We start from the raw sequence: 11621 nt of genomic DNA, 5'->3' as shown, positions 1-11621 counted from the left end.
ATCCAAAAAAAGTTTTGATGGAAAATATTTGTCCAACCCTTTCAATGAGCTTTAGTGCCTTTTAGTGCTAGCTGATGCTGAGAACCAGTGATACCTTGTAAAGAAGTTCTCTCAAAACTGGGTTTGTGCTGAGATGTGGAAGGTTTATTTTTCCTAGGTCTGCCTGTGGAGGGGAGCAAGTGGGGCAATTTGCCCTGGGCCCCACGGGGACCCCCGTGAGAATATAGTATTGCAATTTTTTTATGGAAGGGGCCTCCAAAATTGCTTTGCCCCAGGCCCCCTGAATCCTCTGGGCGGCCCTGTTCTATATACCTGGAAAAACAGTCCATTATAACCAGATAATATCTTCTGAATTCACATAAATCTGCAGCTAGTCTCTTCCAAGGTCTGTCTGGCAGAGCTGTTGTTATTAAAGGGATTTTTTTGTGTGTGGTGTGTTGGTCTGTGAGATCTGCAATGTTCATGTGCAGATACTTTATTCTTTATGCCCTTGCTGATGCCTGGCCACTACTCAGATTGGTTGGCCTGTTCACAGCATTTAGTTAGCCCTTGATGTCCTTTCTGGATGAAGTTTAAGATTTCTCCTCTCATTGCACTTGGAATTATGATGCAATCACCTTCAATTATGAGTCCATTTGTTCATGCACCAAAAAGTAGTCTTTTGTCACTTCCTTAGTGTCCTTTAGATATTTTGGCTAGTTAGTCCTCATGTAACTTAGAGCTTCTTGAAGTTGTGTGTCTGCTGAGGTTGCTTTTTGTAGCAGGTATAGTCTGGTTTCTGACTCTGGTCAGTATGTGTCCATAGCATCCACGTATGCCTGTACATCATCTTCAAGCACATAGGTAATTGAGTGTGATGCTGGGCTCCATGACAGAGTGTCCATGTAATGGGGTTCACTCACCACTCTGGTGCCTCCTGCTGGTTGTCATGGGAATTAGCTCTGCATGATAGTGTGCCCTCTACGGGTGGTGTCTCACCGCCATCACTCCTGCTTTAGGACCCACATCTCTCCAAGGACTGTGGCATCCACCTCAGTGACACAGTCCTCCAGCTGAGCTACACTATGTGCTCCCCCTTTCTGGGGGACCTGCAGGCCACTGTTCAGCCACTTTACTTAGTGACAACTGCAGCAAATTCTCTGGCCACTTCCTTGTGGCCCCAGCATCCTCTTGCCCTTGCCTCAGGGCCTCAGCCTGCAAACCCCAGCAGCCAGCCAGGAGCTGTCTCGAAGTCCCCCAGTCCCTGCTCACAGCACTGCTCTGTCCAGGGTGCTGGCAGTTCTCAGCCCTCCAGAGACACAGTCCCTCTTCCAGGGGCTCCCAGCAGAGAACTGCCTTCCTCTGCCCTGCAGCTTCCTTTTTATATGGGCCTGCTTGGCCCTGATTGGCTGCTCCCTTCAGCCCTTCTCTGATTGGCTGCCTCCAACACAGCCTCCCTAGGGCTGCTTTTAACCCCTTTTCTCCCAGTGAGGGGCAGCCACCCCATCACAGTCTGCTACTACCAGATTTTTCCCCAAGAACATGTTTAGCAATTGGGTTACAAATCCTGCAAGGTATTCGTACAGTATATGATTCAGCATTGTCTCACAGGATTATTTGTACTGCATCTCCTTTTCAAAAGTCCAGTCTCACCAAACACGTTGTCAAATTCTTCCACCTTTCTCTCTAAGCACATCATGGCTGCCTTGCTGCTGCTGGGAAGGCTACTGGTCTTTTATCTTTTGATAACATATACTCTGAATGCAAATCTTTTGTCTTTGTAAGTTGTTTCTATGGTGAATTGGCCCATGCTGTTAGAATACCAGCAGGGCTAGTCAGAACTGTATCAGGTGATTTCAGATCTGGGTGTTTTGAAGGTAAATATATGTACCTTCTGATATGACCATCATATCTGCTCCTGAGTCAGTTTTCAGGGCAATAGTCTTTCCGTTAACATTCCGTCTTGCTCTCCAAATGGCCTTTGTGTCATCACATTGATGGATCCCAGAAATAATGGCTCTTGGCTATCTGTAGCAGTCAGTTCCCTGACTGTCTTACTATGGCAAACAGCTGCAAGATGTCCATATTTTTTGCATTGATTATATCTTGCATTTTTGGAGGGCCACACATCTGTTAGGCTATGGATATTTCCACATCTTGAGCGTTTAGTCTGAAAGGTTTTGTAGTTAGTCTGGATCTTGTCCAATATTGCCTCTGGTCTTATGGTAATTACTTTTAGAAGTCATGCTGGGTCTCTTTACTGCCTTATTTCCAGTTTGAAATTGTCTGGCTTCAGCATCCAGCCATTTGGTTCCTGTTATGCTTTTCTCTGCTAGACTAAAGATCCCTTTAGTACTTGGTATTTTCTCCCCGTTATGGTAGTTATACACTGTAATGAAGTCAAAAGAAGCAGCCCAGGCCTAAGAAGGAACGGGTTTTGATCCATTGACCTCTGGCTTATGGGCCTACCATGCTTCCTCTATGTAGAAGAGCTTAGTTCCTAGTGCAATCATATGGTTCCTTAAGAAACAGGCAGCAGTCCTTAAACCCAGGAACCAACTACGGTTCAAGTTCTCTCCTTGGGGCAATTCTGAGACTGCCTACACTAAACACATATTACTGGTTGGACAGCTTTTGGAAGTTTTGTCTTGAGTGCCAGTAGCATTGTATGGAGAAATGGTGACAACTTTTGTAGTTACAGTTGAGTGGTGCTTAATCTACTTACGTTTGGTCACTGGAGCTTAGAGCTCCCTTGCTTCAGAGTAAGGGGATATGTGGTCCTCAGCATTTGGCCCAGTCACTGTTATTAGATTTGTATGACTAGCTTTATTATGAGTAACAATGGAGATACCATAACAATAGGAAGAGACTGAACATAGGAAACATCATGTTGGAATAGCCCAATTGTCCACCTAGTTTGGCATCTTGTGTCAGGAACTGGCCTGTGGCAGATTTTTCAGAACATATAAACCCCCCTATATAATGCACATAGATATGTTATTCTGTAGAATGTATGGAAAACTTCCTGACCTCTGCTGGTGATCAGCCTGTGCCCAGAAAGATGGGGATTAAGAGCCCTTGTAATTTAACCCAACCTTCTTGCAGATATTATTCTCAGTTTATCAGTTTCTACTTTTTTGTTAATATTATTTAGCTTTGTGCCTCTGTAATGCCAATCAACAGTGAGTTCCGCAGACTAATTATGTGTTGCATAAGAAAGTATTTGCTTTTATCCCTGTAAAATGTGTTGCCTTTCAATTTCAAGTGCTCACTTATGCTTGTCATCTTGGAAGGGGTAAATAGGAATGCCTGACTGGCCTTCACTATTTTCATGATGCTGTCTGCGTTACTATGGTGATAAATATGGTCAAATCCTCTGTGCACCGGTACAAGAACAACATTAAGGACATTAAGAGATGATTCTGTGATTGCTGATCCACTTTCAAATACCCTGATGCCATTTCAAGGCAATCCCGATATTATCCTCAGAGTCTTCCCCACCTCCCTCAATAAACTCAGGAAAGCAGAGAATAGGTGAAGCTGGCGGAGGAGTTTATTTGCTCCAAATAAACAAGCACTAAGGAAAACTTGTGTGTACTTAAATGTTCTAGTATACAGAGAGATAGCCATCAGTCAACTGCTGCTAAAATTTCAAAAGCCACATTTGAATTGGCATCTCCTAGCATGCCAGTGTCCCAGGAACGGCCCCTCAGATGCTCCTGCTGCGCTACTGAACGTATAGTTCCTATCATTCCATTGATAGCATCAGAAAGTTAACTGGTGGGGGTAACACTGCAGGCATGGTGGAGAACAGCTGGGAGAGGGGAAAGCTGGTTACACACTCTCTTATGCAGCAAATATTCAAGATCAGGAACATTAGCAGGCAAATCATTGGTTGCCCATCACCTCCTGGGCAGCAGAAGATAGTTCCTTTGCTGCTGAGTTCTTAAGGCTGTCACAGAGAGCCCAGTGTCAACAGCTCATTCCTTCCTCTCAGGCAGTGGTTAGTATTCTCCCCTGATTCCTCACTGATTGAATCCTAGCTGTGGCCTAGATGATACTGTTCAAGGTAATACCACTGTTTCCTGGTTTGACCTCTTCTTTCTGAAATCCATTCAGACAGCAACCAGGCCTCCATCCCCATTGGCCAAATATGCGATTTAAGTTCTTGTCTGTGTGATTTCACTGAATTTTTGCTGTTGTAATAAGGATCAATAGAACATAATCCATGTGACTTCAGCTTATAAAATGCTGCAGTGTTTGGAAACCTGGGATTTCCCAGAGCCCACTAGTGATCTGCTTTCTTGTCTTGCATTGCTTGCAGCGGGTGATGAAGATGAGGATGAGTCTGGTGAGGAGCGCCTGCCATCCTGCTTTGACTACGTCATGCACTTCCTGACTGTCTTCTGGAAGGTGCTTTTTGCTTGCGTGCCACCCACAGAGTATTGCAACGGCTGGGCCTGTTTCGTGGTGTCCATCATGATAATTGGCATGCTCACTGCTGTCATTGGGGACCTCGCTTCCCACTTCGGCTGCACCATTGGCCTCAAGGACTCGGTGACTGCTGTTGTCTTTGTGGCCTTTGGCACCTCAGTACCAGGTGAGGAGGCCGAGGGCAAAAGTGTGGTAATAGGAGAAAATAATGGCTAGCACCTCTATCCTAGCCCATTGCTCACGAGCAGCAAATCTGAGAGGGGCTCAGCCGCTCCATCCCACAATCCTTTGCGTGGGTAACTTTGGTGCTCCAGGAACCACTGGTTCTTGCGATGCTGTATGGGATGTGAAATCTGATTGGGAATTGGGGCTCAGGGAGGAATGAGAGTAGACTCACAGCCCCTTTCCCCGGGCAAAAGCTGTTGACCCCCTGGAGTTTAGGATGCACTGGGTGAGAATCTCTGAGAACTGTGGTTTATTTATAGGTTTTTGGATTCTGTCTGGTTTTGGAGGGGTTGCGGGGGGCATGTGCTTTGAGGGGGTTTGCACTGGTGAATGTTAGGGGACTCGACAGTGACTGTACCGTAAACCAACATCCTCTGCTCATAGCCGCTGACCAGACACAGGGGGACAGCTGCACCCTTGCTGTGCCAACAGGGACTTCAACATCATGTGTTTGTACAGAACCTGCTATAACAGGGTCCTGGTCCATTTCTGGGGCTCCTAGGAGCTCTAGCAATACACATAATTGGTAGTAATAATAATAGTGATGATGACCAGTAGGGACTGGACTGTCCTTCTCCATTGCCACTGGCAGTGGTGTCTCTACAGCCATGTCTACACTGCCATGGGAGGTGGGATTGCACCTTGGGGAGCCATGCCCACACTAGCTTAATTCTAGCTGCCGTGGCTGAAAATAGCAGTGCAGCCATGGCCACATGCACCCCAGCATGGACTAGCAATGCGAGTACGGACCAGGAAGGCTTGTACAGCCTGTGCTGAAGCCCACACAGCCATGTCGTCACGGCTAGTTTTAGCCACGCTAGGCAGAGTAACGCCAGCCTGGCTGTTCCTGCCCCAGCTGCAGTCACACCTCCGACTGCAGTGTAGTCAGCCCCTGTATTAGCTTCAGTTCTGAGAGGCCACTGCTAGGCAAAGCTGCCAAAACAAATGGTAGCTAACGGCCACTGGGGACAGAGATGAGCCCTGTTTATATCTAGTCAAATAATCTACTATAGTTCTAGAGCACCAATTCCACTCAGAAATAAGTCCACCCCTTCATGTCCCCATCCCCATTGTGGGTGTATGTTAATGAAAGTGCTGTCCACTAGCCCCCCTCAATCCAATACATACACACGTCTCCTATCTAGCAGCAGTTTATTATTCTATCTCGGGCTCAGCTGGAATACTGCCTCGTTCGTGGGCGGTATTTACAGTACCAGCCTCCAGCACTTACTCCTGCTAGTGGCTGGAAGAGGAGCCATAAGCACCCTTCTGGTTGGAAGATTGAGTGCCACAGCCTGTGTTATCAGCAAAAAAGAGTGGGGCACAGTGCACTGGGTGCAAAGAGCAAAATGAAGGCCAGGACAGTCCTATAAATGTCTGGCAACCTGGTGCACCAGTCTAAGGAGGAGGTGCTAAAATGGCATGAGACCATTAAGAGGACTCACTACGAGGGCCATTCTCAAACTGCTTCTCTGCAACTACAGAGATCTGGCCTCTGTCCCCCTCAGAAAAGGGTGTCCTTATTTCAATTCAGCTTCAGCAATCCATGCCTGCTCTCCTGCCTTAAAAACCACCAGGGCCCCCAGCTTTGGGCAGCACCATTTCATTATTATTGTTAATTCACATCTCTCCCTTCTAGACACTTTTGCCAGCAAAGCAGCCGCCATCCAGGATGTGTATGCTGATGCTGCCATCGGCAACGTCACGGGCAGCAATGCCGTCAACGTCTTCTTGGGCATCGGACTGGCATGGTCCGTGGCTGCCATCTACTGGGCTTCCCAGGGACAAGAGTTCCATGTGTCAGCGGGCACTCTGGCCTTTTCCGTCACGCTTTTCACCATCTTTGCTTTTGTCTGCATCAGTGTCCTGCTGTATCGGAGACGGCCTCACCTCGGAGGGGAACTAGGAGGCCCCAAGGGGTGCAGACTTGCCACAACTTTGCTCTTTGCGAGCCTGTGGCTCCTATACATTCTTTTTGCCACGCTGGAAGCCTATTGTTATATCAAAGGGTTCTAAGCCGCGGAGAGATGATGAAGTCGGGAGGGAAGGATCCCCCTCCTCTGTTACCTCATTGGACACCAGTCCTCCAAGTGTTGTTAAACCAGAAGTGACAGCTGTCTGATTCCACAGTTGCCCAGACAGGAGGACAACTGGGCTGCAAGAAGGGCAAAATTATCATGAAACAAAAACAAGTTAAAAAATACAAAATGAATTTAAGGTATTTAAATAAATCAAACAAAATAAACCCAGTCACTGACCCCAGTCAGTGATATTGAGACTCTTCAGCCACCTTCAAAGATCACATTTTCTTTATTTTATTGTTTTCTTTTTTCTCTCCTCCATTCTGAAATGGTGTCATGTATTTCTAAATAGGTCGAGAATTACAGAAATAAGTTGGATCAAGGTTTTGCGGGGGAGGGGAGGAAACATTGCTTTAAGTTTTTTTCTTCCTTTAAATAGACAAAAAAATGTTAAAAATCAAAACCAAAAGCTTCAAGCTGCCATCAGTGCTGGAGTTGAACCATGCATTTTTTTGAAGCCACAAAAACAATGTCATAGTCAAATGACTCACTGTTATCTGTTTCTCCCTTTAAGTATATCATGAGACTCACGTATATCAAATGCAAATAGAAACACACATGCAGGAAAATACAATGATGAAGGCTGGAGCATAGTGCAACCCACGCACCAACCTGGGATTTAAAAAAAAAAAGAAAAAGACCTCTAACATGATATGTATCCTGTATATTTTGAGTATGGCATCTCTCTTTGTGAAAAAAAACTTAAAACCTGTGGTACTGCAGGGAGAGGAAAATATGTTCATTTAGAAAAGGTAAAGAAATGAACAGATACACAGACATAGCCTGCAATGTGGAAAACAGGGAGCTAGGGAAACCAGGGCACGTCCCTTAGGATCATAATGGTATTGTGTTTGATTTGTGGGAGGGCAGCAGGGTGTTCCTTTTTGCTTTAAAGTGAAGGTGAATTCATGTAAATAATTTGCTGTTCTCACATTTTGGTGCATATAAGAAGCTTTGAGGCATAAGACACCACTCAAAGGTTTCTAAGCATCATCTTAAAGGGTTTACTTTGTCCTTAAAAACACACATGCTTACCAAAGGGAAAAGGATCATGATGCCTCTTCATAACTCCTCTCTTGGCATCAGGACCAGTTGATTTCCCTACATCTTTAAGGCCAAGTATGTCCTAATGGATGATGACCTACATCTGGTTACTGTAACTCACTGGGATCAGATATGCTGAGCAAAGATGACACCAGTCTCTTTTTCGGGGGAAAAACCAAAACCAAATCAAAACCATATGACAGTATTTTTCCAGTGCAACGGTCATTTCCCATTTTGATTTGTATCATGTCTGCCAATTTGCTCCTTTAACACCCTGTTGTTATAAGGATCAGTGCTCCATTCATGGGCTTTGCTAGGTTGAGAGATACAGTATGGTCTTAAAAACTGCCACAGATCTTAGGACTTCTGTGTCATCTTAAGTACATTTTAGAAAAGCATCCTTTTAATTTTAAGTGCATTTTTTTAAAGAAAAAATGAAAAGGGGGAATACAAGCAAGATCTCGTATCATGAATTACATCAACAGCTGCGAATTGAAATGTTGGGTTGGTAAAAAAAAATAAAATAAAAGCTATACTTATCTATATAAACATATTATCTATATACATATTTCTTAAGTGCAAGAACTGAAAGAGGGCATTGCAGCTTCATTCTTTTTAAAGTGTTTTTAAGATGAAGATGTTTTCTTCTGTCAAAAACTTAGGTACTGTAAAGGGAAGTGTTTTCTTCGTAAATTTCACACTCATTAAACAAACCTGGAGCATTAGCGTGTAAACCAGGAAATGGAAAGGGGTCCTTCTCTACCTGTCTTTTCATAAGAGTGAGCCAATGCGCTGATAATGCCTTAAAGGCCGGGCAAAAGCACACAGAGGGAAAATAGAGATGGGACTGAGAATTGTGTTATTTTGTTATGGAAAAGAAGATGCAAAATGATCTCAGATGTACGGAAGAGCATGAAAATTATCCTTAATTGACAAATGAAATATTTATTTTCGTACAGATGTGTATCAAGTATATATAAGTGTGAGAGGGGAAAGAAAGATTCTTTTCTCTCTGATATGATACGAGCAGTGGGCGCTTTGTCTGTTGAAACTAGCAGTGGGCGAACAATAAAAGGTGTGAATCCAATAAGCACCCAGATTTTCTGAATGTTTATCCTCAGTTTATCAGAGCTTTTTGGGTCTGCAACATCAGGCAAGAAAACTTATGAGAACAGGTTGCCTATTGAGATTTTCAGTACATCTTGCTTCCAGAATGCCAAGAAATACAAGATTAGCTTTTGTTAACTTATTTCAACATTGCAGCTCTCATCCTGGCTCTGACCCAGCAAGCAGAAGTGCAAGAAATTGAAAACACAAAGGTTTGAAAAAAAAACAAACCTTAGTTTGAATTTGGGGCAGAGGTTCAGATGGGTTCTTATTTTATCCAGACCGGTTCTCCCATTCCTAGTTGAAACGTGGCTTGGGTATTTGAAATGCAGTTATGTTGCTTGTGCTGTATCAAACACATGCTTATCATCTGCTTCTTTATTAAGATCACTTTGTCGGGGGGTGAGGGAGGGTTAGCGGGAGGAGGGAGGACTACGCTAATGCCAATCTCATAGTTACTTTGCTGCCCTTACATACACTGAGAAAAACTGCTCCAGGCCAATAACATCTGGGGAGTGTTTCTTCCTTTTATTTTATTTTTTACATCATTACAAAAATACAAGAAAATAAAAACAAAACCTTCGTTGCCTTTTTGTTTTGTTTTGTTTTTGTTCTGGAAATTTGCGTGGAAGCATTTGTACTTTTCTTCCCCTCCCCCCGCGCCTTCCTTTCCCCCCTCCCCCCCCATTTGTCTCAATTAGATTTTGCAGGAATAAGCTGCCTAAAGTTGCATCATGGATGTTTTGTACGCCGGAGACCTCACTTTTTCATTAGTTAAAGCTCGCTGGTTTCATTGCCATTTTTCCTGCCAGCTTCGCATCTCAGTCTGGAATAAAAGCCGCTTTCCTCTTTCTGTTCCCTTGTTGCTTTTTAAATCACACTCTACAGTTCCTTACCCATTCGTACAAGTTCCTTCTTTTCTTCTTCCCTGATTGCTGGATGAGACGTCTCCTCTGTTGCAGGTTGTATGGGACTGCAGTGTTCATATGGGCATCAGGAAGAGGTGTGTGGGGAATCAAAACAGCTAGTCTGCTTCTACTGATCATCGATGACTTGGGAACACATTCTAAGCAGATCTGAAAGTTAAAGGAGTGGGGAACATTTGGAACTAATAATCGGGTGTGATTTTTTTTTCCTCTTGGAGATACTGCAGGAAAACTGGTAAATCCCTCTTACCTCTTTGCTGTAAGGACCCCAAAAGCATTTGAATTTCTTCATACAGCTGCTGAAACTATGTCTACTGCCAAAATGGATTTTGATTGGAGAAGCAGGCTTGCTTGGTTTGACGGATGAATAAATGCTAAGACCAGTGAAAATATTTTTCATGCCAAGTAGATCAAAGTGCTTTGCAAATCAACAGCTAGAGATTAAAATGGCACCACACAACTGGACTGACCAAGATTTCAAGCTTCAAAAAGGGGCCTCAATGCTATGCAAGACTGTCCCAGTGCTGTGACAGGGGTCTCACAGAAACCATCAGCACTCCCATTGACCCCTGAATAAGTGTAAGAAACTTGGCCTAGACAGGTTCAATTTAGCCTTATTTTGAAAACAATTTTGTAACTAGGCTTTATTTTTTCCTATCAATAGGGGAGCTAGTGTGTCACTGCAATAGCACCCCCTTGCCCAGCAGAGCGTTGCACCAGAGTTCGCCTGATGGGGCGGGGCACTCAGGGCCTCCTGCCCAAGTCTCTATGGTAGCCCTCGTCTGGGCTGCGAAAGATGTTAGCCTCAGTCCTGATGGGTTTTGTGGGTTTTCTCCTTATACTTGGCTGGAGTCAGCTGGTCCTGATGCTCGGGAGTCTCAAAATCCCTAAGTCTCCCAGGGGAACCCAGGCACGTTCACGCCACTGGATTTCAGCTCAGGGCCCTTAAACCAGGCAAAGTCAAGGCTCAATAACTCCTGTTATGTCCTGAGCTCTAACCTACCTCCTTTGGTTTCTGTAGGCAGCTCCAGCCAGTAGGGTCAGGCATCTTTTCGCCGCATGGCTTCTCAGCTGCTTGCTGGCTGGAGTTTCTTCTCCCGCCTGTTTGCTCCTCTGGCAATCCTCCCATCCCTCTGCTGCCCTGCTCTTTTATTCTCCCAGCAACTGTGAGGCTGCCAATCAGCATTGACTGGCAGCGCTGACACTAGGCTGTTGGTTGCCAAGCTAGGATGAGGCATATACACCTATGATACCATATAAATCCAAATGAACACTATGGTCATTTTACCATAGACAGCAGTGGATTAATTCAGTGCCCGAAGCACATGTCACTTGCATGCTCGCTACCTGCTATTTTGCTGCAAAACACATAAGTCAGGGTTTTCCCCAGTCATTGTCTCTTTTTTGATCCTCTGTACAGGAGAATTTTTCAAATAAAAGGCAATGCCCGGGATTTTTCTAGAGCAGACCCAGCAGCTCAGAAAGTCGGTCTGCTTCCTGATTGGTCCTTGCCTGTATCTGTATCTGCATCTGATTGGTCCCTTGCAGCTACTAGATTTTTCCCACTGAGGCCCAGGCTCCCAGCCCTGTGATGGGGGAGGAGACCCCCCCACCGAGAGGGGTTGACTTGACAGATGGCTGTTGCTGTGTCCCAGGTCTGCACCAACCACCCTGGTACTGTGATGGAGTGACACTGCCCCCGCACCTCAACAGTGAGGCCCCAGGTACACATGCCAGCATCCCACAGGTATCCCTCCCACACAGCCCAGGTACCTCCTCGTAGTACATACGCCCACCTCCAGTACCCACCCAGGTACCCCTCCCA

The 11621-nt window shown here is 45.1% G+C and overlaps 1 protein-coding gene across 4 annotated transcripts in view; it reads left to right on the top strand.

The window, feature by feature from the left end:
- SLC8A3 (solute carrier family 8 member A3) overlaps positions 1–8186 on the top strand; it is a 202266-nt gene extending 194080 nt beyond the window's left edge. For all 4 annotated transcript variants that reach the window (XM_075065404.1, XM_075065402.1, XM_075065403.1 and 1 more), the window contains 2 exons: positions 4304–4579; positions 6278–8186. In XM_075065404.1, coding sequence (XP_074921505.1) covers positions 4304–4579; positions 6278–6654 — 653 coding nt within the window. In that variant the 3' untranslated portion in view covers positions 6655–8186. The remainder of the gene's footprint in view (positions 1–4303; positions 4580–6277) is intronic.
- Positions 8187–11621: the final 3435 nt, after the last annotated feature.

This window comes from Chelonoidis abingdonii, chromosome 4, assembly GCF_003597395.2.
Source record: "Chelonoidis abingdonii isolate Lonesome George chromosome 4, CheloAbing_2.0, whole genome shotgun sequence".
Taxonomy (NCBI): domain Eukaryota; kingdom Metazoa; phylum Chordata; order Testudines; family Testudinidae; genus Chelonoidis; species Chelonoidis abingdonii.
The sequence above is the reverse complement of the archived record's forward strand: the minus strand, read 5'-3'. Positions and strand labels throughout refer to the sequence as shown.